Consider the following 26,139-nt stretch of genomic DNA (forward strand, 5'->3'; position numbering starts at 1 on the left):
AGCTGAGGGAGCAAAGGATGTCAATGCCCTTGAGAAAGAGAGAGGCCTGTGCCAACCTTTCCAGAGTCTGCACCCTCCCTGGATTCACTTCCTTTCCCTTCAGTCGCTGCAAGCGACCAATTGAAGGTCAAAGGGAGAAAATAAATGGAAAGGGGGAAAAAAGAAAGTATTTAACTCACAGATGTTGAAGACAGGAGGAAGTGTCCGTCTGTGTGAAGCTCAATCTTCATTAACACAAAACTTCGATTGGTTGGAACACCAAAGTCCTTCCGGTTGTCAGCATATTCCCATTGGTCAACATCTCAGCAGGAAGTTCAAGGGATGGGTTCTCCTCTGCAACATCCCCTCCTCCTTGGACATGCGCAGTCTCAGGCCGGGATGGAGTAAGAGATCTCACTCTGGCCGGAGTATCAGCCGGTTGCCAGGAAACCTTGTCTGGAGGAGGTGCAGGAAGAGGGGTCACAATCGGTGGGGGCGGGGTTCCTGTGTCCGCGCCCGGCCTTCGCACTGGAACTCGGAGACATCAGGGTGCAGTAGGCTAATTGTTATTGAATGATTCAGGCACGTCGTCATTGGACGTCACAAAGACTGCCCAGCACGGTCTCCCATTGGGAACAATCTCACTGATCCCGGTTGCTGGAGCTTCCTCCACTGTCTGCCCAGCAAAGCTGCTGCTCCTGTCTCTGAGTGAAGATTGAGCTTCACACAGACTGAAACTTCTTTCTGCCCCCAACATCTGTGAGTAAAACATTTTCTTTTCTCCCCTTTTCTGTTTCTTTACTCATTCTGACCTTCAATTGTTTAAAACCCCAGGCCCAGATGAGATGTATCCCAGGCTGCTCTGGAAGGCAAGGGAGGAGATTGCAGAGGCTCTGACAATTTTCAAATCTTCTCTGGTCACAGGAGCGGTGCTGGAGGACTGCAGGACAGATGATGTTCCATTATTCAGGAAATGAAGTAGGGAAAAAAACGAAATTTCAAGCCAGTGAGCCTAACCTCAGTGGTAGGGAAACTTCTGAAAAAATTCTGCGGACCAGAATTGATCTCCACTTGGGGAGATAAGGATTGATGAAGGATAATCAGCATGGTTTTGTCAGGGGAGGTCATGTCTCACAAATTTGACTTGAGTTTTTCAGGAGCTGTCTCAGTGTGTAGCTAATGGTAGTACAGTTCATGTAGACTACAGGGACTTCAGTGAAGCATTTGACAAGGACTCACATGGGAGACTGGTCAATGAGGTAAGAGCCCATGGGATCCACAGCAATTGGCAAATTGGATCTAGAATTGACGTTGTAGCAGGAAGCAGAGGGTGATGGTTGAAGGTTGTTTTTGTGACTGGAAGCCCGTGTCCAGTGGTGTTCCACGTGGATCAGTGATAGGCCCTTGTTGTTTGTAGTGTACATTAATGATCTGGATGTGAATGGAGGAGGTATGATCAAGTAAGTTTGCAGATGATACAAAACTTGGTTGTATGATAAGTAGTAAGGAGGAAAGATTAAAGGTTAAATAGACAAAACAGTGGCAAATGGAATTTAACCCTGAAAAGTAGGCAATGCATTTTGTGAGGATGAAAAAGCAAGTGAATATACAATGAATGGTCGGACCCTAGAAAGTACAGAGGGTCCGGGGGACCTTCATGTGCCTGTCCATAGATCCCTGAAGTCAGAAGGGAAGGTAGATAAGGTGGTGAAGATGGGATATGAGATACTTCTATCAGCTGAAGTATAGAATTTAAGAGCACGGAGGTTACAATGGAGCTGTATAAAACACTCGTTAAGCCATAGCTGGAGTACTGAGTGCAGTTCTGGTTGCCACACTAGAGGAAGGATGTGATTGCACTGGAGAGGATGCAGAGGAGATTCATAAGCATGTTGCCTGGGCGTTTCACCGTGAAGAGACCCTGGTTAGGTGTTTCCTGGGAGCAGAGGAGGCTGAGGGGATATGTGGTTTGGGCGGCATGGTAATGAAGGGCATAGCTAGAGTAGATAGGAAGAAAGCTTTCCCCTTCGTTGACAGGTCAGTAAACAGTGGGCAGAAATTTAAGGTAAGGGGCAGAGGATTTAATGAGGTTTTGAGGAAAAACATTTTCACCCAGAGGGTAGTGGGAATCTGGAACTCGCTGCCTGAAAGTGTGGCAGAGGCGGGAACTCTCACAACATTGAAGAAGCATTGAGCTGAGCACTTGATAGGTCATAGCATACAAGGCTATGGTCCAAGTGATTGGAATTCATAGGTGCTTGATGGCTGGTGCAGAAATGATGGGCCAAAGGGCCTCTGGCTCTGCTGTAAAACTTTCTGTTTTCATAGAATCCCTACAGTGCAGAAAGAGGCCATTGGGCCCATCAAGACAGCACCAACTCTCCAAAGAGCACCTCACTGAGGCCCAAGTCCCCAACTTATCCCCATAACCCCAGCAAACGTTTTTGGACACTATAGGGCAATTTAGCATGGCTAATCCACCTAATCTGCACATCAATGGACAGTGGGAGTAAAGCAGAGCTCCTGGAGGAAACCCATGCAGACACGGGGAGAAAGTGCAAACTCCACACAATCACCCGAGGCGGGAATTGAACCCAGCTCCCTCATGCTGTGAGGCAGTAGTGCAAACCACTGTGTCTCACCGTGTGTTATATGCTACAGATTAGATATATTACTGATGGTTATGAAATAAAGTACATTAATTATTCTTGTCTAGTACTGTAGCTACTTTATATATTTCCAGTCAGATTTATAACAGAAGAGGGCAGCACGGTGGTGCAGTGGTAGCACTGCAGTTTCACGGCGCCGAGGTCCCAGGTTCGATCCTGGCTCTGGGTCACTGTCCGTGTGGAGTTTGCACATTCTCCCCATGTTTGCGTGGGCTTCACCCCCACAACACAAAGATGTGCAGAGTAGGTGGATTGAACACGCTAAATTGCCGCTTAATTGGAAAAAATGGATTGGGTACTCTAAATTTAAAAAAAGAAAAAAAAAAGATTTATAACAGAAGAGAAGGAGACCATTGGACATTTTGCATTGAGGCCAACTCCTTCAGCAATTGTCAGTCTTGAGTGGGTCCCATTCTGTAACCCTGCAGCACCCATCCAATTTCATTTAGAAATTATTAATCATCTCTGCTTGGCTCCCCTCATAGGCAGTAAGTTCAAGAATATGATCCGTCACAACCCCCTGTATCTTAACTAACTGGAACAATCGGAAACATTAAAACATTTTTACTCCAGTAACATAGACATATATCTGTCTGGCAGCTGCATGAAGATTTTCAGTCTCTATGTCCAGGACAGGAAACAGTGAGCAGGGATCTGTCGATCAGCCTGAATCAGCATCTTCAGGAGAATTGGGAGGGTGAATATTAGATACAGCAGAGTGAGAATGGAGGGAGTGTATGTGGGATGAAGATTTACAGCTTTTGGGGAATGAGAGAGGAAAGAATGTTCCAGAGAAACTAGAATTGTCTGTTCTGAATTTCTATCCTGTCCTGACAGTGATGATTTCTGTGAACTCCTTTTACAGGATATTAGAAGTGTTCCAGTGCACTGACTGTGGAAAGAGCTTTAACCAGTTACACAGCCTGAAAGAACATCACACCGTTCACAGTGGGGAGAGAAAGTTCCCGTATCCTGTGTGAGACTTTAACTGATTGTCCGACTTGGAGAGACACAAGGCCACCAGCAACATGGAGAAACGGTGGAAATGTGGGGACTGTGGGAAGGGATTTAGGTTCCCATCTGTGCTTGAAACCCATCGACACAGTCACACCGGGGAGAGGCCGTTCACCTGCTCCGTGTGTGGGAAGGGATTCACTCAGTTATTTCACCTGCAGAGACACAATTTCACTCACACCAATGAGAGACCCTTTAAATGCTCTGACTGTGGGAGTGGCTTCAAAAGCTCTCAAGAACTGATATCCCACCAACGAATTCACACAGGGGAGAGGCCGTTCACCTGCTCTCAGTGTGGAAAGGGATTTGCTCACTTATCTAACCTGCGGAGACACAGTGTCACTCACACCAATGAGAGACCCTTTAAATGCTCTGACTGTGGGGGTGGCTTCAAAAGCTCTCGAGAACTGATCTCTCACCAGCGGGTTCACACTGGGGAGAGGCCGTTCACCTGCTCTCAGTGTGGAAAGAGATTCTCTCAGTTATCCACCCTTCAGAGACACCAGCAAGTTCACACTGGTGAGAGGCCATTCACCTGCTCTGACTGTGGCAAGGGATTCTCTCGGTTATCCACCCTGCAGACACACCAGCGAGTTCACACTGGGGAGAGGCCATTCACATGCTCTGATTGTGGGAAGGGATATACTCAATTATCTGGCCTGCTGGCACACAAGTGTTTTCACACTTTGGAGAGGCCACTCACCTGCTCAGACTGTGGGAAAGGATTCAGTCTGTTATCCACCCTGCAGAAACACCAGCGAGTTCATACTGGGGAAAAACCATTCTCCTGCTCTCAGTGCGGGAAGGGATTCAGTCATCCAGCCCACCTACGGAGCCACCAACGAATTCACACTGGGGAGAGGCCTTTCATCTGCTCTCGGTGTGGGAAGGGATTTTGTGTTTCATCGCACCTGCTGAGACATCAACAAGTGCACAAGTGAACAAGGGGTTAGATTCTGCTGTTAATATTTCTGCTCTTAATTACAGCCAGGACTGCATTGTGTTCATTCTGTCAGTTGGTCAATGGGGATGATGGGAGGGTTTCTTTCTGCTGGACTGGCCGGTCTCACGACTGTGCCTCCAGGTGGCTGATGCTCTTTGAGCTTTGTTGTGAATACCTGGTTCCAAGTTTCACAAGGACCAGAGTGTTAGGGTATTTGGACGTTGGAAGATATTTTGTTCCCATTTCTGTTTGGAACTCCCCAAAGCATGCCACATTGCCATGAAGATGGGCTATGGTGGTTATCTTGTTATTTTGTTTAATTTTTTGGGTGTTTCTCACAGAAGGCAACTGTCAAGGTATGAGGGGCTAATTGTCTGTGGCAGATTGGGAACTTAAAATAAAAAGTGTGACAATAGATAGACAATTGCTAGCATTTACAATGTTATTACATATTTACATCAAATATTAATTCCTTTAGAAACAAAAAACAGGAAATGTGATGGAACAGTGGCAAGCAAAGTTTAAGATTCCCATTAGTTCAAATGAAGAGGTTCAGAAAGTGAGTAAGAGTGTAGTAAGCCTGAGGATTGGGAACTTGTTTCGAATTCAGCAAAGGAGGACCAAGAAACTGATGAAGAGGAATTAGAATATGAGAGCAAACTCAGAATAGTCAACATGGATTTAGGAATAGGGAATCATGTTTGACGAACCTTTTGGAGTTTTTGAAGATGTCATTCACAGAATTGATAAAGGGGAGTCCGTGGACGTGACGCACTTGGAGTTTCAGGATGTTCTTTGATAAACACCCCACAGGAGTTTAGTTAGCAAAATGAAAGCACATGGGATAGGAGGTAATATACTGGTGCTGCAGTGGTTAGTTAGCTCTGCTGCCTACGGCACTGAGGACCCGGGTTCGATCCTGGCCTCGGGTCACTGTCCATGTGGAGTTTGCACATTCTCCCCGTGTCTGCATGGGTCTCACCCCCTCAACCCAAAGATGTGCAGGGTAGGTGGATTGACCACACTAAATGGCCCCTTAATTGGGAAAAATAATTGGGTACTCTAAATTTAATTTTTAAAATGGCGATACTCTGCCATTTCTCTATTCCCACTACTATAAATTCTCCTGTCTCTCCCTGTAATGGACCCACGTTTGTCTTAGCCAAATATTTCCTTTTTACGTACATATAGAAGCTTTTACTGCCCACACACAGCCACTGTTGTTTGGTGGTCTGTAAACAACTCTTCCCAATGTCTGCTGCTCTCTGCTGTTTCTTAGCTCCACCCAAACAGTTTCCACATTTTGTATTCCTGATCTGAGATCCTCCCTTACGTACTGACATCATCCTTGTTATTGGTGCAGCACCACCTCCTTTTCCTTTTTGCCCACAGTATTAACAAACATAATGATCAGACCTTCAGGCCCAGCACCAATCCCTGTGACACATCGCTCGTTGCATCTTGCCAACCAGAAAATTACCTATTTATGCCGACTCTTGGTTTTCTGGCAGCATGCCAATCATTCACTGTGAAAGACAGTTCTGGGGTTAAAGCCTGCAGATTGGGAAAAGAAAAGAACGGAAACCTCTGGAATGAATAATCACTTTGGACTGGTTCTGAGACAATTAAGTTTCAACTTCCGGGGTAGAGTAGAGAATAATTGTGGAGTGATTTTAGATTGTGTAAAAGGGAAAAGTTATATTTTATACTTTGTAGGTTTCCTTCAAAAATAGTGTTTAGTTAATGTTGATTCTATTTTGTTTGTTGCAGTAAAAGTCATAAAGATGTCTTGTCATGTGATCCTTTAATTTGTTGACTGGGAATTTGATTTTTTTAATATTAGTTACTGATCTTTACAGAGATCCTAATCCACAAGTTTTGACTTCCCATTTGAGCCTCGGGCACCTTTCTGTCTCTATTGCTCGTGTTAATGACAGCCAGGTGATGGAGCTGAGGACTGAATTTAGCTGGGACCTGCGCTCCAATTGGGAAATTGCCACGGGTGTGACACTAATAAAGAGACAGGAAGGTGCGTGAGGATTGACTGGAAAATGGACCCCCAACCAATCAGGGTTCGGCGGTGGGGTAACTGGGCTGATGGGGACGTGACCCCCAGGTTTAGTGCTCCTGTGTCCAATGTGGGAGTCACAGGAGCAGGATACGGGAAGCTGAAGAGAAACATTTGGGTCTAGAACATTGTGAACATGTTTTTATTCTGGTTATTCTTTTACTCTGGTTGTCTTTGATCCTCAAGTCACTTTCTGATTTTGTTTTTTTAACCCATGTTCTGTTTCATTAATAAACTTGTTTCATTAAAATTATTTGGGTTTTTTTGTCTTTTTCTGATTAAATTCATTCACTTTGGGGAAAGTGGGTGAGAGGGGTTGGCAGGCTCTTTAACAGAGACTGAGCCCCTCCAAGGTAATTAGTAAAGGAGCCAGAGGGGTGGAGATTTGATTTTTATTTTGACACACAATGTTTCAAAATGAGATTCAGGGATTAACGAATTGATCCAGACTCTTTGAGGAAGTAACAAGGAATGTCAATAAAGGAGAACCTGGAGATGTGGTTTATCTAGATTTCCAGAAGGTATTTTCAAGGGGCCACATCAAAGGTCACTGCACAAAATAGGAGCTCATGGTGGGGGGGGTGGGTTTAACATGGATAGAGGATTGGTTAGCTAACAGGAAGCAGAGAGGGGGTATAAATGGGTAATTTCTGGGTTGGTGAGATGTGACAAGTGGAGTGACACAGGGATCAGTGCTGGGCCCTCAACTATTTACAATCTATATTAATGAGTTGGGTGATGGGATTGAATGTATGGCGGCTACATTTTCTGATGATGCAAAGAGAGTTCAGAAAGTAATTTGTGAAGTGGACATAAGGAGTCTGCAAAGGACCTTAAGTGAATGGACAAAAACTTGACAGATGGAGGATAACATGGGAAAATGTGAATTGTCCACTTTGGCAGGAAGCATTAAATAAAACAATATGATTTAAATGGTGAGACATTGCAGAACGATGAGGTACAGAGGGATCTGGGTGACCGTGTACAAGAATCACAATAAGTTAGTTTGCAGGTACAGCCAGTGGCTTGATCGAGTCCTTAAACAGTTTAATCAGGCTTTATCGAGTGAGTTGAAATCACTTGGGAAGCACAATGGAATATTATGTGTATGGCAAAGGGACTGGAATATAAAAGTCAGGATGTTTTGCTGAAGTTGAACAGGGCCTTGGTGAGACCATATTTAGAGCACTGTGTACTGTTTGGGTCTCCTTATTTCAGAAATTAGATAATTCATTAGAAGCAGTTCAGAGGAGGTTGAATCCCCGGATTCCTGGAATGAGGGGGTTATCTTCTGAGGAAAGGTTTGACAGGTTGGGCCTGTATCCATTGCAGTTTAGAAGGAGAGAGGATCTCATGCGTTTCAATAAGACCATGAGTGGAATTGACAGAGAGATTGCTGAGAGAATGTTTCCCCTTGTGGCAGAGACTAGAATTAGGGGACACTGCTTAAACATTAGGGAGTCTTCCAATTTAAAAGATGGATGAGAATATTGTTTTTCTCCTGAGGGCTATGGGTCTGTGAATCTCTCTTCCCCATGAGTGCTGGAGGCAGGGTCAGTGAATATGATTTTGGATTGAATTTGATAGATTCTTGATTGACGAGGGAGTGAAAGGGTGGAGGAAGGAAAGTGGAGTTAAGACCACAATCAGATCAGCCCTGATCTTATTGAATGGTGGAGCAGGCTCGAGGGGCCGAATGGCCTGCTCCTGTATCTGAGCAGTAATATCAAAGTGCAGCAGCATTCCCATTACACTCTGGGTAGAAGCACCATCTCCAGGTAAATGCTCCCTGCTCTGCCCCAGATGCCATGGTCCCAGTCAGTGGAATGTGTAAAACCTCAACAAATCTCTGTGCTCGGGAAAACACTTCTTATACTTTATTACATCACAAAGTCTATGGAGACTGATTTAACCCAATCATTGCTGAGCTAACATTGAATGGACCAATTACAAAGCCGGTCATTGAACCATTGTACCCGCCCAAGCTACGTCAAACTCTCAAACAATTGTCTTCCCCACGCTCCGTCCCCGGTACAGGGAGTCAGCATTCCCATGCCAAGCAGTGAAAACATGGTGGCCTTGACACCCAGGTGTTGTCTAGGATTCCAGGCACTCTTGTTTTCTCTGTCCTCTGGGAGCTGTTTATCTCCCTGTTCCCACACAGCAAGTCGTCTGTTCTCAGCTCTGCTCGATTTCTGCTGGAGTTTGGTCCCTTTTACACCTTTCGGATCAATAAAACATTTGGTCAGTGAAGACCCAAACCATAATTTCCCATCCTGTCACCTGTCAACCATCCTTACCCAGAGCGTAATCACAACAGGAATAAAAACAGGAGAAGTATAACAATCAAATTCAAAATAAATCCACAGCCAGTCATAGAATTTAATTTAATGTTCACTCATTAGCAAGAAACCTGAAGTAGGGAGTCCACCATGATTCGTATAGTCCACACCTTGGGGGGGGGGGGGGGGGGGGGGGGGGGGGGAGTCTTTCTGACCCTCACTCAATGTCACTTCATTATTTCCCACTTCTTTTCTTCTCCACTTGGGGTAACATCTACTCCATCTTCTCTTCTCCTGATGGAACACCGTGAGTTCCAGGTTACTGGTACATTGGGACAGGTGCCTCGAAGAACAGATCAAACATGGATGTAAGATTTTCCAGCTCTCTCTTTGTGGACAGCTCTTACTCAGTATTATTTCTCCCAAGCCCTTCATAGCCCATTATCGCTTTAATTTCACTCCCACTTTGCCCGTGTCCAGTGTGTTTAATTCTATCCGGATTGTTTTAAAGTCAGTTTCTCTCTGGAGTGTGTGTCACTGTCTTGATGATGTCACAATGGTGTCTCAATCCCCTGGCCACATTAACCATTTCATCTCTTGCTCTGTCTCCAGTAGCTGTGTGTGTTTGGGACCCGGTCTTCAGTCCATTTCACCATGAATTTAGCCTTGTTATTTTTCACACGTAACAGATCACAACTGCACGCTCACACCGGGATCCCAAAATCATGTTACATATACTTAACTCTCAGATGCTCTGATGAAAAGATCAAAGTGAGTGTCTGTCTTTCTTATCTGCCCTGTTATGGTGCTGATATTTCATGTAGTATCTGGGCTTTCAAATGTGATTTCTTTAAAATAAAGTTCATGGGCCAGGATTTAAATATATCTGTGGGGCACGGTGGCACAATGGTTAGCACTGCTACCTCAATACGCCGAGGACCCGGGCTCGATCCCGGCCCCAGGTCACTGTCTGTGAGGAGTTTGCACATTCTCCCCGTGTCTGCATGGGTCTCACCCCCACAACCCAAAAGATGTGCAGGATAGGTGGATTGGCCATGCTAAATTACCCCTTTATTGGAAAAAAATAATTGGGTCCTCTAAATTTCTTTTTAAAAGCATGTAAATATTTCCAAGAGATAGTGATCAACTTATTCATCCTATCCACACATTCCAGACTTTCACTAGAACGTAGGAGGATGCCAGATTGATATATTCCATTCAACCACATCCAAGGTAAACATTCCAATCATTTACTGTCCAGGACAATATTCCCAGTATCTTTCAAACAGAAATTAAACATTCCCGTCCGATCCCAGGTATTAACATATTCTGTTTGTTTGTTCAGGTCAGGCTGGGATTGTTTACCTTGGAGCAAAGGAGGTTGAGGGGAGATTTGACAGAGGTGGACAAGATTATGGCAAGTTTATTTGATTAGATTTATTATTGTCACATGTATTGGTATACAGTGAAAAGTCTTGTTTCTTGCATGCTGTACAAACAATGCTGTACATAGGAAAGGAAGGAGAGACTGCAGAATATAATGTTACAGTATTAGCTAGGGTGTAGAGAAAAGATCAACTTAATACGAGGTAGGTCCATTAAAAAGTCTGATGGCAGTAGGGAAGAAGCTGTTCTTGAGTCGGTTGGTACGTGACCTCAAGCTTTTGTATCTTTTTCCTGACGGAAGAAGGTGGAAGAAAGTATGTCCGAGGTGCGTGGGGGAATTCTAGACAGAGTCAATGGATGGGAAGCTGGTTTGCGTGATGGATTGGGCTACATTCACGACCTTTTGTAGTTTCCTGCGGTCTTGGGCAGAGCAGGATCCATACCACGCTGTGATACAACCAGAAAGAATGCTTTCTATGGTGCATCTGTAAAGTTGTTGAGAGTCGTAGCTGACATGCCAAATTTCCTTAGTCTTCTGAGAAAGTAGTCATTGGTGGGCTTTCTTAACTATAGTGTTGGCATGGGGGGACCAAGACAGGCTGTTGGTGATCTTTAAACCTAAAACTTAAAGTTCTCGACCCTTTCTACTTCGTTCCCATTGATGTAGACAGGGGTATGTTCTCAGTTTTGGAGTTTTGATATGAGCTTGGCTGGGATTATGGAGTTGAAGGCAGAGCTGTAGTTACTGAATAGAAGTCTGACAGAGGAGTCCTTGTTGTCGAGATGCTCTAGGAATGAGTGTAGGGCCAGGGAGATGGAGGTGGCGTCTGCGGTGGACAGGTAGGGCCATGGTGTCTCTTTTCAGGTGATTTCTTTTCAGGCTGCGTCACTGGTTAAAGCTCTTTCCACAGTCAGTGCTCTGGAATACCCTCACGCGGGTGTGTGTGTCTCGGTGCTTTTCCAGTCACACTGATGTTTGAAATCTCTTGAAGCAGACAGAATAGACAAACAGCTCTCCTTCTAGATTCAAAGGCGGATGATATTCGGTTCCCAAGAATTGAGTGACTCAGTCAGTTCTTGACGTGATGTTTAGTTTGATATATCGGCCTCAAACACCTCTCATTCTAACTTCCTGCAAAAAGATTTTACAAAAGTCATCACTGTCAGTACAGGATAGAAATTCAGAACAAACAATTCTAGTTTCTGTTGAATATTCTTTCCTCTCTGTCTTTCCCTCAAATTCCCTAAATGTCCATTTCACATACTCTCCCTTGATTCTCACTCTGCCGTATCTAATATTCACCCTCCCAATTCTCCTGAAGATGCTGAATCAGGCTGATTGACAGATCCAAGCTGACCGCTTCCTGTCCTGGACACAAAGGCTGCCAGACTGATCTCGGCCTATGTTACTGGACGAAAAATGTGTGCAATATACGGACTGGATTCACTTCTTTCCCCTCCCAATTTTTATGAAGGTGCTGATTGATGCTGATCAACAAATCTAAACTCATTACAACCTGTACAGTAGAGAATCTCCATTGAAGTATATTTACTGATTAGAGATGGGGAGATTCTGAGGAAGAATTTTATTTTGTCACAGAGTGATCATTTTGAGGAACTCACTGCCCACAATGGTTGTGGAAGTCGAGATGACCAATAATTCAAAATGAAATTGAAGAAAATAAACTTGCAGGGGAACAGGGATATTGAGGGGGAATAGGACTGACCGGATTGCTGTACAGAGAGTCAGCATTGACTCGAGTTAACAAATGGATTCTGTCAGTGCTGCAATGATTGTACGACTGGAAATATATAATGTACAGTACTATATGACAAAACTAGAAATATAATATATGTATTTTATTACAAAACCATCAATAATATAGCTAATATATTCCATATAACAACAGTGGACATATCTGTCCGATTACAGTGTGGCTGAGGCTCGTGGTTTCCATACTCGGTCAAATGCTGCCTTGACGTCAAGGGCAGTCACTCTCACCTCACCTCTGGCATTCATGTCCATGTTTCAACCCAGACTGCAACGAGGTCAGGAGCTGAGTGACCCTGGCAGAACCCAAACTGAGCATCCGTGAGCAGGTTATTGCTGAGTAAGTACCACTTGATGGCACTATTCACGACTCCTTCCAACACTTTGCTGATGATAGAGAGTAGACTGAAAGGGCGACAAATTGGCTGGGTTGCATTTGTCCTGTTTACTGTCTCCTTAAATGTCAACCATCTCCTGGGGAAACCAGTCCTTTAATTGTGAACATTAGGGAAGAGACCATCCTTTTAGCCTGACAAATAAATGTGTCAAACTGAGGGAGCAAAGGATGTTAATGTCTTTAAGAGAGAGAGACCTGGGCCAAGCTTTACAGAGTTTGCACCCTCCCTGGATTCACTTCCTTTCTCTTCAGTTGCTGCAAGTGACCAATTGAAGGTGAGAATGAGAAAAGAAATGGAAAGGGCGAGGAAAGAAAGTGTTTTACTCACAGATGTTGGAGACAGGAGGAGGTTTAAGTCTATGTGCAGCTCAAGCTCACTCAGGGTTGGGGGAACAACAGCTTTGCTCGGCACAAACCTCCATGTCCAGCTTCCGCATTGAGAAAATGGGGGAGCTCTGATTGGCGGAGGAACAGAGTCCTTCCGGTTTTCCTATCTTCCCATTGGTCAATCCTCAGCAGTAAGGTCAGCAGAAGTGAGCTCCCCGGCACATGCGCAACTTCTCCTCCCCTTGGACATGCGCAGTCCCGGGTCTGGGGAGGGGGAGGTCACCAACGGCCGGAACTGTCAGCCGGTTGCATGGAAACCGACTTGACAATGTGCTGGGGAGGGGAACAAAGGGCGGGGGCGGGGCTCCCGTGTCCGCGCACCGCGCCGGTGCTCTCAAATGCATAACGTCACTGCGGAACGGATTTATTCCTATTGGCTGATTCAGAGGACGAGCTCCTTTGTGATGTCACAATGTGGAGGTTGGACAACGAGTTTCAGAGTAAAACTTCCTCCTCTGGGCAACATCTGGGAGCAAATCAATGTCTCCCCCTTTCAGAAGGTCATAAGATATAGGAGCAGAATTAAGCCATTTGGCCCATCGAGTATAACCCGATTAAAAATCTGTCCAACTCCTCCCTAAATTTACTCACAGTCCCAGCTCCACCGCACTCTGGGGTTGTGAATTCCACAGATTCACAGCCCTTTGAAGAAGCAGCTGCTCCTCAACTCTGTTTTGAATAGGGCAGCCGGTGGCCAGTGGTTAGCACTGCTGTCTACCGCGCTGAGGACCTGGGTTCAATCCCGGCCCTCGGTTACTGTCTGTGTGCACAGTAAGAAGTCTTACAACACCAGGTTAAAGTCCAATAGATTTGTTTCAAACACGAGCTTTCGGAGCACTGCTCCTTCCTCAGGTGAATCCTGGTGTTGTAAGACTTCTTACTATGCTCACCCCAGTCCAACGCTGACATCTCCACATACTGTCTGGAATTTGCACTTTCTCCCTGTGTCTGTGTAGGTTTCACCCCCACAACCCAAAGATGTGCAGAGTAGGTGGATTGGCCACACTAAATTGCACCTTAATTGTAAAAAAAATAATTGGGTACACTGAATTTATTTTAAAATTAAAACTGTTTTGAATTTGCTACCACTTATCGTAAGACTATTACCTCTCATTCTGGAATGCCCCGCAAGAGGCAGCAGCCGCTCCATGTCTACTTTATCTTTCCATTTCTTTTCTCATTCTGAGGGGACATTGGTGACTTGCAGCAACTGAAGAGAAAGGAAGTGAATCCAGTCTGTATGTTGCACACATTTTTAGTTCAGTAATATCGACATATTTCTGTCTGGCAGTCTGCATGGAGAATTTCAGGCCTCTGTCCAGTATAGGAAGCAGTGAGCAGGAATCTGTCAATCAGCCTGAATCAGCACCTTCAGAGAATTGGGAGGGTGAATATTAGATACAGCAGAGTGAGATGGAGGGGGAGAGTGTTGGATGGCGATTTACAACTTTTGAGGAAAGAATGCTTCACAGGAACTAGAACTGCCTGTTCTTAATTTCCATTTGTGAATACCTTTTACACGATATTAGATGATGATTTGCAGAAAAAAAGACTTCAGGATTTGGAAGAGTCACTTGGTTATGAGCGGCATGGTGGTTAGCACTGTTGCTTTACAGCACCAGGGTGCCAGGTTCGATTCCCGGCTTGGGTCACTGTCTGTGCGGAGTCTGCACGTTCTCCATATGTGTGTGGGTTTCCTCCCACAAGTCCCGAAAGATGTGCTGTTAGGTAATTTGGACATTCTGAATTCTCCCTCTACCCAAACAGGCGCCGGAATGTGGCGACTTGGGGCTTTTCCTGGTAACTTCATTGCAGTGTTGGGCAGCACGGTAGCATGGTGGTTAGCATAAATGCTTCACAACTCCAGGGTCCCAGGTTTGATTCCCGGCTGGGTCACTGTCTGTGCGGAGTCTGCACATCCTCCCCGTGTGTGCGTGGGTTTCCTCCGGGTGCTCCGGTTTCCTCCCACAGTCCAAAGATGTGCGGGTTAGGTGGATTGGCGAGGCTAAATTGCCCGTAGTGTCCTAAAAAATAAGGTTAATGGGGGTTGTTGGGTTACTGGGATAGGTATACGTGGGCTTGAGTAGGGTGATCATTGCTCGGCACAACATCGAGGGCCGAAGGGCCTGTTCTGTGCTGTACTGTTCTAATTCTAAAGTGTCAATGTAAGCCTACTTGTGACAATTAAGATTATTATTATATCAGGACCTGAATATCACCAGGAGAACCATCACTGCAAGACACTTCTGGGGTTAACGGTTGCCAGTCAGGCAAAGGAATAGAATGGAAGTAAATACAGGAACGAAGAGTCACATTGGACTGGTTCCAAGGGAATTGAGTGACAACTTCAGCGACGTTACCATGGAGTGTGATTTTTGATTGTGTTCAAAGTAAAAGGGCAACATCCTATTTATAGTTTAATGAATACATTCTTTATAAAAATAGTGTTTAGGCAGTGTTGTTTCTAGTTTGTATGTTGCAGGAAAAGTCAAAAAACTTGAAGTTTTTGTCTTATGACTCATTAATTTGTTCACTGGGTTTACAATTTATTTTTTTAAATTACTGATCTTGACAGATCTTGCACAGTTGGTTTAGAGCCACAAGTTTCAACTTCCCATTTAATCCTCAGGCAACTTGCTGTCTCTCTGTTACTCATGTCAATCACAGTAAGAAGTCTTACAACACCAGGTTAAATCCAACAGGTTTGTTTCAAACACGAGCTTTCGGAGCGCAGCTCCTTCCTCAGGTGAATCTGTGCTCCAAAAGCTCGTGTTTGAAACAAACCTGTTGGACTTTAACCTGGTGTTGTAACCCCAGTTGTGCTCACCCCAGTCCAACGCCGGCATCTCCACATCATGGCTCATGTCAATGACAGCCCAGTAACAGAGCTGAGGGCTGAAGATGCTGTGACCCGTTGTCGGAGCTGGAATCAGTAGAAAGAAGAACCGTAGTTTCTTTTTTAAAAGAAAATATTTTATTAAGGCATTTATAATTGTAACAATTTTAACCATCAGGTATCAAAAGGAACAAAACAGCACACCCATCCAGTAACAAACCCCAGCCAACATGGCTTACACAAACAGGACCTCCTTCCCCAGCCTTCCTTTCCACTGGTGTTCCTAACCTTACTCAAACCCCCATGCCCCCACCCCTGCTCACAGCTTAATTTTTCTTGAAGACGTCAATGAGCGGCAAACCCCTGTAACGATCCCCTCAAGGTGAACTTGATTTTCCAAACTTCGGGGGTTCCGTGTCCCTCCATCCCAGTAGGATCCGTCTCTGGGCCACCAGAGAGGCAAAGGCCAGAACATCGGCCTCTCCACCCCATGGGCTCCTGGATCTTCCCACACATCAAAGATCGCCACCTCTGGACTCGGTACCACCTTCGCCTTTAATACTTCTGACAGGAGGTCAGCAAACCCCTGCCAGAAACCTCTTAGCCTCGGACATGCCCAGAACAAATAAACATGGTTCGCAGGTCCCCCCGCACAGCGCCCACAACTGTCTTCCAGCCCCTCAAAGAATCTGCTGATCTGCACCCCCATCCTGTGCGCTCTATGGACCACCTTGAATTGTATTAGGCTGAACCTGGCACAGGACGAGGAAACGTTGACTCGCCTCAGGGCCTCCTCCCATAATCCCGCCACCAACTCCCCACCCAGCTCTTCATCCCACTTTTGCTTCACCTCCCTCGGGGCTCCCTCCCACTTCATCAGTTCCTTGTAGATCTCGGAAACCTTCCCTCCCTTACAGGGTAGCATGGTGGTTAGCATAAATGCTTCACAGCTCCAGGGTCCCAGGTTCGATTCCCAGCTGGGTCACTGTCTGTGTGGAGTCTGCACGTCCTCCCCCTGTGTGCGTGGGTTTCCTCCGGGTGCTCCGGTTTCCTCCCACAGTCCAAAGATGTGCGGGTTAGGTGGATTGGCCATGCTAAATTGCCCGTAGTGTCCTAATAAAAGTAAGGTTAAGGGGGGGGTTGTTGGGTTACGGGTATAGGGTGGATACGTGGGTTTGAGTAGGGTGATCATGGCTTGGCACAACATTGAGGGCCGAAGGGCCTGTTCTGTGCTGTACTGTTCTATGTTTTATTTTCTATACTCCTACTCTCGACACCACCTTATCCGGGATCCCCTGGGTGTGGTGGGGGGGGCTGTCTCTCTCCCTCTTCTCTCTAGCCGTTTATTGACTTCTTCAGATAAAACTAAACTGTCAGCAGAGGCAATAAAGGGGAGGGGGGGTGATGAGATGGGGGGAGTTCGGCTATTTTGTGTCCAGAGTAAGCGGGAGCAGTGGGAGATGGAGGGATGTTTACGCACTAAACTATGTTTACATTTGTATCGCTTATTGTTATAAAAGCATAAATGCCTCAATAAAATGTTAAAAAAAACTTTGCCCCTCGCACCTTAAACCTGTGGCACCTGGTAATTGACTTTTCCAACCTGGGAAAAAGCTTCTGACTATCCACTCTGTCCATGCCACTCATAACTTTGTAAACTTTTATCAGGTTGTCCCTCAACCTCCGTCGCTCGAGTGAAAACAATCCGAGTTTATCCAACCTCTCCTGACAGCTAATACCCTCCAGGCCAGGCAACATCCTGGTAAACCTCCTCTGTACTCTCTCCAAAGCCTCCACATACTTTTGGGAATGTGGTGACCAGAATTGTAGGCAATATTCCACGTGGCCTAACTAAGGTTCTGTACAGCTGCAGCATGACTTGCCAATTTTTATACTCAATGCCCCGACCAATGACGACAAGCATGCCGTCTGCCTTCTTAGTGACCTGAGAGGCTGTTTAGCACAGGGCTAAATCGTTGGCTTTGAAAGCAGACCAAGCAGGCCAGCAGCATGGTTCGATTCCCGTAATAGCTTCCCCGAACAGGCGCCGGAATGTGGAGACTAGGGGCTTTTCACAGTAACTTCATTTGAAGCCTACTTGTGACAGTAAGCTATTTTCATTTCATTTTGTTTATCCTCCAGCGTTGCCACTTTCAGTGATATGTTTATTGTAATTTCCCAATCTACCCCAGACAACTTGCCCCTCATACCATGACAGTTTCCTTCTGCAAGAAACACCCAGATAAATTAGGCAAAAGAACCATGTAACCACCATAGCCCATCTAAATGGCAATGTGGCTGCTTTGGGAACTAAATATCTTCCAACATGCAAACACCTTTTCATTCTGTGCTCCTCGTCAAACTTGGAACCAGGTAATCGCAACAAGGCACAAAAATGGTCAGCCCACCAGAGGCAGAGGTGTTAGACCGGCCAGTCCAGCAGAAAGAAACCCTCCAATCATCACCATTCACCAGATGTCAGAATGAACAAAATGCAATCCTGGATGTCAGTGAGAGCAGAAACAATAACAACGGAGCCAACATCTGGAATTTATTGTGAACTTGTTGGAGTCACAACAGGTGTGATGAATCACAAACCCCCTCCCCGCGTTGAGAACAGATGAATGGCCTCTCCCCAGAATTAACTTGCTAGTGTCTCCCCTGCTCAGAGTAGGTGAATGGCTTCTTCCAGGTGTGAACTCGCTAGTGTTCCCGCAGGGTGTATGGATATCTGAATCCCTTCTCTCACTAAGAACAGGTTACGGCTTCTCTCCTGTGTGAGCTCGTTGGTGCGTCTGCAGGTGGGATGATTGAGTGAATCCCTTCCCACACCGAGAGCAAGTGAACGGCTTCTCCCCAGTGCGAACTCGCTGATGTATCCGCAGGTTGGATAACCGAGCGAATCCCTTTTCACACTGAAAGCAGGTGAACGGTTTCTCCCCAGTGTGAATTCGCTGGTGTTTCTGCAGGTCGGACGATTGAGTGAATCTGTTCCCACACTGAGAGCAGGTGAACGGCTTCTCCCCAGTGTGAACACGCTGGTGTGACAGCAAGCTCGATGAAGTAGTGAATCCCTTCTCACACTGAGAGCAGGTGAACGGCCTCTCCCCACTGTGAACTTGCTGGTGTTTCACCAGGCTCGATGAAGTAGTGAATCCCTTCTCACACTGAGAGCAGATGAACGGCCTTTCCCCAGTGTGAACTCGCTGATGCATCTTCAGGTTACCGAACCGAGTGAATCCCTTCCCACATTGAGAGCAGATGAACGGCCTCTCCCCGGTGTGAACTTGCTGGTGTGTCTGCAGGGCGGATAACTGAATGAATCCCTTCCCGCACACAGAGCAGGTGAACGGCCTCTCCCCGGTGTGAATGCGTCGATGAGCTTCCAGCTGAGATGGAGCCCTGAATCCCTTCCCACATTCCCAACATTTCCACCGTTTCTCCAGGGTGGGGGTGTCCTCGTGTCTCTCCAGGTTTGTCGATCAGTTGAAACCTCGTCCACACACAGAACACGTGTACAGCCTCCCCCCACTGTGAATGGTGTGATGTTTTTTCAGGCTGTGTAACTAGTTAAATCTCTTTCCACAGTCAGTGCTCTGGAACACTCTCACTCAGTAGTGTGTGTGTGTCGGTGCTTTTCCAGTCACACTGATGGCTAACATTTTTTGAAGCCGACAGAAAAGACAAACATTACTCCTTCCAGATTCAATGTCCGGTGATATTCAGTTCCAAGGAATTGAGAGACTCAGTCAGATTGAGAGCTGGTGGTTGAGATTTCTGTCTGTAATTCCTCCTCTTCTAATATCCTGTAAAGACAATTTACAAAAGACATCACTGTCAGTACAGGTTAGAAATTCATAACAGACAATTCTAGTTCCTAGAGAACATTCTTTCCTCTCTTGTTCCACAAAAGCTGTAAATCTCCATCCCACACACCCTCCCTCCATTCTCACTCTGCTGTATCTAATATTCCCCCTCCCAATTCTCCTGAAGGTGTTGATACAGGCTGATTGACAGATCTATGCTCACAGCTTCGTGTCCTGGACACACAGATCATAACAAATAGGAGCTGCAGACGGCCATTCAGCTCATCGACCCTGCTCGTTTATTCTGTGGGATCATTGGCCGATCGATGTCAGCGACATTCTCCGTGTTAGTGACCAGAGGCTGAGTGAGTTGACTCAATATCTGTGAGCTCATGAAGCCGAGCTGTAAAATGCCATGAAAAGATTTGATGATCCCGAGGAGAGAATCCTGAATGTTGAGGAAGATGCCTCCTCGGCAGAGGCAAGAATTTAATCCTTGGAAAACCAGCTGAGTGGTGTGGTGGACTCCTGGAGAACCGAGGGTCAGAGAAAGAACACCCTAGTCGTCGGCCTGCCGGAAGGTGTGGAGGGTAAGGCTCCCGTTAGGTTCTTCGAGGATTGGCTGCCACGTTTTCTCCATCTGGATGTGAAGCCTGGCCGATTCAAATTAGAAAGGGCATCGGATCCTGTCTTTGACGCCGAGGGATAGTTTTCATCCCAGGCCTGTAATCATTCACTTCTACAACTTGAAAGATCACCAGAGGGTCCTGGAGACGGGTATGGTGAGGTGGGACCTGGCTCCCACCTCACCTTACAGTGAATTATGTTGCTTTATCCTGTGACCCTGAAAATTGCATCAGACAACTCTGTCAATTCTTTCAATAATCTGACTACTGCCTTGGTCTTCGATAAATCCTTGAAGGACAAGGATTTGGAGGGATGGTTTGAAAGCAACCCTCTAATTGTGAACATTAGGAAAGAGACCATCCTTTTAGCCAGACAAATAAATGTGTCAAGCTGAGGGAGCAAAGGATGTCAATGTCTTTAAGAGAGAGACCTGGGCCAAGCTTTCCAGAGTCTGCACCCTCCCTGGATTCACTTCCTTTCCCTTCAGTTGCTGCAAGTCACTAATTGAAGGTGAGAATGAGAAAATAAATTGTTTTACTCACTGATGTTGGAGACAGGAAGAGTTTTCAGTCTGTGTGAGGTCCCAGGTTTCCTTATTGTACAGCTTCCGCATTCAGACAACGGGGGGAGCTGATTGGATGGCGGAAGAGAATCCTTCCGGTTCACCAACTCTTCCCATTGGTCAACAACTTTCCTGCGCACGCAGAGGAATCCGCGGTGACGTCTCAGGATTCCAGTGCGCAGGCCCGGCGCGCGGACACAGCAGCTCTGCCCCACTCATTGTTTCCCCTCCTCCAGACAAGGTTTCCAGGCAACCGGCTGACAGCTCCGGCCAGAGCGAGAAGCCGCTCGGTGATCTCCCCTCCCCCCGGCCCGGGACTGCGCATGTCCAAGAGGGAGGAGAGGCTGCGCGTGTGCGAGGGAACGCCCTTCCCCTGACATGCCTGCTGAAGTATTGGCCAATGGGAAGAGTTGGGACCGGAAGGACTCTTCTCCTCCAACCAAGCAGCGCGTGCTATCTGTGGATGAAGATTGAGCTTCACACAGACTGAAACCTCCTCCTCTCTCCAACATCTGTGAGTAAAACACTTTCATTTCTCCCCCTTTTCATTTCTTTTCTCATTCTCACCTTCAATTGGTCACTTGCAGCAACTGAAGGGAAAGGAAGTCATTGCAGGGAGGCACCCTCTGGAAAGCTTGGCCCAGGTCTCTCTCTCTCAAAGACATTGACATCCTTTGCTCCCTCACCTTGACACATTTATTTGTCTGGTTAAAGGATGGTCTCTTTCATAATGTCCACCATCCCAAAATCCCCTGATGTTCTCAGTGCCATTGCCACTGGTTCTATAGCCATGGCAAAGAGCAGTAGCGAGAGTGGGCCTTGTCCCCCAGTGCAGCCTGAAATAATGTGAACGCACCAGGTTTGTCTGTACACAGGACACCAGTGCCTGGTATAACAACCGGACCCAGTCCACAAAACATTGTCCAAATCCAAACCGCCCCAGAACCTCCCATAAATAGTCCCACTCCACTCGATCAAAGGCCTTTCTGCATCCATGGCGACTACCACCTCTACCTCTCGTCCCTCTGGAGGTATCGTGATCACATTGAGTAGCCTCCTGATGTTGGCTGCCAGATGCCTCCCCTTCACAAACCCCTCTAGTCATCCCCTATCACCCCTGGGACACAATCCTCTATTCTCGAGGCCAAGATCTTAGCCAATAGCATCTACATTTAGCAGGGAGATCGGTCTCTATGACTCACATTGTTCTGGGTCCTTTTCCTGCTTCAAAGTGAGGGATATCGAAGCCTGTGACAACGTTGGAGGAGCACTCCCAGCTTCCTTGCCTTGTTAAAATCCCTTAGCAGCACCGGCCCCATTACCACTGAGAATTTCTTATAAAATTTCACCGCTACCCCTCCAGGCCAGGGGCCTTGCCTGATAGCATCACCTTCAGTATCTCTATCTATCTCTTTCTGAAACCTATTTCCTTTACTTGTTTTTGCTAAATCACCATCTTTCTTTTTTTTAAATCACTCAGTCATTTTATTCTGTGTATTACAATTTGTAATTGAATGAAATTGGGCAGCATGGTAGCACAAGTGATTAGTAGTGTGGCTTCACAGCACCAGAGTTCCAGGTTCGATTCCCTGCTGGGTCACTGTCTGTTCGGAGTCTGCACATTCTCCCCATGTGTGCATGGGTTCCCACCTGGTGGTCCGGTTTCCTCCCACAGTCCAAAGATGTGCAGGTTCAGTGGATTGGCCATGATAAATTGCCCTTCGTGACCAAAAAAAGGTTAGGAGAGGTTATTGGGTTACGGGGATAGGGTGGAAGTGAGGGCTTAAATGGGCTCCTTCTGCCCTGTATGTTCTAAACTCAACTCCTGTGTTCACTAAAGACAATCAATCTGACTTAATCTTATGTTGACAAATAAAGTTTACCAGTGACACAAGCTGACAAATACAGTTCAACTGAACTTTGCCAAAAAGCACAGACTTGACCTCTGTTATTTGGGAACTAAGAAGGGATAACGGATATCCAGGGTTCCGAATAGACACAGAGATCCATCAGGGGTCTATCTACAGGAAAGGCAGTGGGGCAGTTGAGAAGGGTAAGGGGGACAGTGTATGAATACAGGGAGAAGGCGAGCAGGATGCTAGTGCACCAGTTGAGGAAGCAGGAGACTGCGAGGGAGACCGGGAAAGTGAAGGATGCTTCTACCATCCCAATTGGGTCCCCAGGGCCTCCACCAGCTCCTCTTCCACCTTCGGGATCTCCAACCCCTCTAAAATCCGCCTCATCGCCTCCGCCCCGGCTGGGGGTTCCGACCCATACAGCTTGCCATAGAAGTCCCGAAACACCCCATTCTCACCCGTCGGGTCCAATACCATATTCTCTCCCCTGTCCTTCACTTTCCCGGTCTCCCTCGCAGCCTCGTGATCAACGAGCCTCTTCATGGTGTTTTACAGCTCGGCCTCATGAGCTCAGAGATATTGAGTCAGCTCACTCAGCCTCTGGTCAATAACACAGAGAATGTCGGCAATCATCATGTTCGCCACCTCCGAGAGAGTCCCGGAGAGCGCGAGGTCGAGAGACCTCCCAAGGGTCAGGCCTCCATGTTGAAAAGGCGGCTGCACCCCCACTGAATCCGCCTCCACTCTTTTATCAACGGATTTCTTAATCTTACCTTTCCTAATCCCGATGTCTTCCAGAGACATGACAACAAATATTAATTCAAGGATCAGGTAGATGAGTGCCGAGCAATCAGGATAAATGACGGATTCTAGGTGAGTGGCATCAGAACCTGCGGGAAAGCAGCTACTCCTGCGCCGCATCACATTGTTCCCACCCAGACAGATTTCTGATGACCAGGGAGTCCAGGGTTATGGATAACAGGCAGGAAAATGGAGAGAAAGCTGAGATGAGGAGGGAGTTCTTCACTCGTTGTGGAGCAGGGTGAGAATGGAGGGAGAGTGTGTGGGATGGAGATTTACAGCCTTTGCGGAGTGAGAGAGGATAAAATGTTCCAGAGGAATTAAAATTGTCTGTTCTGAGTTTCTATCCTTTACTGACAATGATGTCTTTTGTAAATTGTTTTTACAGGATATTAGAAGAGGAGGAATTACAGACAGAAATCTCAAAAGTCACATCTCGATCTGCCAGAGTCGCTCGGTTCATCGGGGCCTGAATATCATCGGCCTTTGAATCGAGAAGGGAGGAAAAATGTTTGTCTGTCCCGTTCACTTCAGACGATTTTAAACATCAGTGTGACTGGAAAAGCACCGAGACAGTCACACCCGAGTGAGAGTGTTCCAGAGCACTGACTGTGGAAAAAGCTTTAACCAGTTACATAGCCTGAAAAAAACATCACACCATTCACAGCGGGGAGAGACCGTACACGTGTTCTGTGTGTGGTCAAGGCTTCGACTGATTGTCTGATCTGGAGAGTTACCACGAGACCCAAAACATGGAGAAACCGTGGAAATGTGAAGTCTGTGGGAAGAGATTCAGAGTCCGATCTAAGCTGGAGATTCATCGACGCAGTCACACTGGGGAGAGGCCATTTACCTGCTCTGTGTGTGGGAAGGGATTCACTGAATTATCCAGCCTGAAGTCACATGAAAGAGTTCACACTGTGGAGAAGCCGTTTACCTGCTCTCAGTGTAAGAAGGGATTCAGACATTCATCCACCCTGAAGTCACATCAGCGAATTCATACTGGGGAGAGACCGTTCACCTGCTCTCAGTGTAAGAAGGGATTCACTGTGTTATCTAGCCTGAAGTCACACCAACGAGTTCACACTGGGAAAAAGCCATTCACCTGCTCTCAGTGTGGGAAGGGATTCACTCAGGTATCCAACCTGAAGACACACCAGCGGGTTCACACCGGGGAGAAGCCATTCACCTGCTCTCAGTGTGGGAAGGAATTCACTGCGTTATTTAGCCTGAAGTCACATCAGCGAATTCACACTGGGGAGAAGCCATTCACCTGCACTCAGTGTGGGAAAGGATTTACTCAGTCACCCCACCTGCAGGCACACCAGCGAGTTCACACTGGGGAGAGACCGTTCACCTGCTCTCACTGTGGGAAGGAATTCAGAGATTTATCCACCCTGCGGACACACCAGCGAATTCACACTGGGGAGAGGCCGTTCACCTGCTCTCAGTGTGGGAAGGGATTCGCTCAGTTATCCAGCCTGAAGATACACCAGCGGGTTCACACACGGGAGAGGCCGTTCATCTGTTCTCAGTGTGGGAAGGGATTCAGACATTCATCCACCCTGTGGAGACATGAGCGATTTCACACTGGGGAGAAGCCGTTCATCTGCTCTCAGTGTGGTAATGGATTCACTCAGTTATCCCACTTGAAGAGTCACCAGCGAATTCACACTGGGCAGAAGCCATTCACCTGCTCTCATTGTGGGAAAGGATTCCGACATTCATCCAGCCTGCAGAGACATCAGCGAGTTCACACGGGGAGAGGCCATTCACCTGCTCCGATTAGCGGAGGCATTGAGTGATCCATCTACCTGCGGAGACACCGGCGAGTTCCCACAGGGGAGAGGCCGTTCATCTGCTCTCAATGTGGGAACACATTTTGTGTTTCATCGCAACTACTGAGACACCACCAAGTTCACAAATGATTGCAGGGATTGGATTCTGCTGTTATTGTTTCTGCTCTCAATTACATTCGGAACTGCAATGTATTAATCCTGTCAGTTGCTCAATACGGATGGTCGGGGTTTCTTTCTGCTGGAACGACTGGTCTCGCAATGTTTCCTCCAGTGGGCTGATGCTCTTTGAGCTTTGTTGCGAATATGTGGTTTCCAATTTCACAAGGGTCACAGAGTGGAAGTATGTTGGAAGTTGGAAGATATTTAGTTCCCATTTCTGTTTGGAACCCCCTAAAGCATGCCACGTTGCCATGAAGATGGGCTATAGTGGTTACATGGTTCTTTGTTTAATTTTTCTGGGTGTTTCTCAAAGAAGGAAACTGTTTAGGTATGAGAGACAGGTTGTCTGTGGGAGATTTGGAAATTGCAACAAAAGATTAGTCAATAAACAGACATCTGCGAGCATTTAAGGATTTATTACATATTTGCAACAAATACACATTCCTTTCAGGAACAGAAATCCACAGAAAAAGTGATGCAGTAATTCTTCCCACCTACTGAGACACCAAAAGGTTCACAATTGATGGCAGGAGTTGGCTTCTGTTATTGTTTCTGCTCTCGGTTATATCCAGCGCTGCATTTCGTTCATTTTCACAGCTGCTCAGATATAAAGTCCTTTAAGAATCAAAAATCCAACAGGAAAGGTGATGCAACCGTAGCTAACAAGAAAAGTTACAGATTCCATTAGATCCAAGGAAGAGGCTCATAAAGTGGCAAAAATAGTGGTAACCCTGAGGATTGGGAATGTGTTTTAGAATTCGGTAAAGGAGGACCAAGAAACTGATGAAGAGAAAATA

General features: G+C 46.5%; 1 protein-coding gene across 1 annotated transcript; it reads left to right on the plus strand.

Moving 5' to 3' along the window:
• Positions 1–379: 379 nt before the first annotated feature.
• LOC119951535 (zinc finger protein 850-like) lies at positions 380–26,139 on the plus strand. The gene is made up of 4 exons (XM_038774732.1): positions 380–738; positions 3,514–4,599; positions 6,465–6,634; positions 24,099–26,139. The coding sequence occupies exons 2-4, from the start codon at positions 3,677–3,679 to the stop codon at positions 25,187–25,189; spliced, it is 2,184 nt and encodes a 727-aa protein (XP_038630660.1). The 5' UTR covers positions 380–738; positions 3,514–3,676; the 3' UTR covers positions 25,190–26,139.

The sequence above is a fragment of the Scyliorhinus canicula genome, chromosome 17 (assembly GCF_902713615.1).
Source record: "Scyliorhinus canicula chromosome 17, sScyCan1.1, whole genome shotgun sequence".
NCBI lineage: Eukaryota > Metazoa > Chordata > Chondrichthyes > Carcharhiniformes > Scyliorhinidae > Scyliorhinus > Scyliorhinus canicula.

Bases quoted from the DNA above. Each gene is read 5' to 3' on its own strand.
- LOC119951535 (XM_038774732.1), top strand. From the start codon at position 3,677: ATGGAGAAACGGTGGAAATGTGGGGACTGTGGGAAGGGATTTAGGTTC. The intron at 4,600-6,464 runs GTGAACAAGGGG...TGATCTTTACAG, and splicing joins AGACATCAACAAGTGCACAA to AGATCCTAATCCACAAGTTT. The intron at 6,635-24,098 runs GTGCGTGAGGAT...AAGGCTTCGACT, and splicing joins ACTAATAAAGAGACAGGAAG to GATTGTCTGATCTGGAGAGT.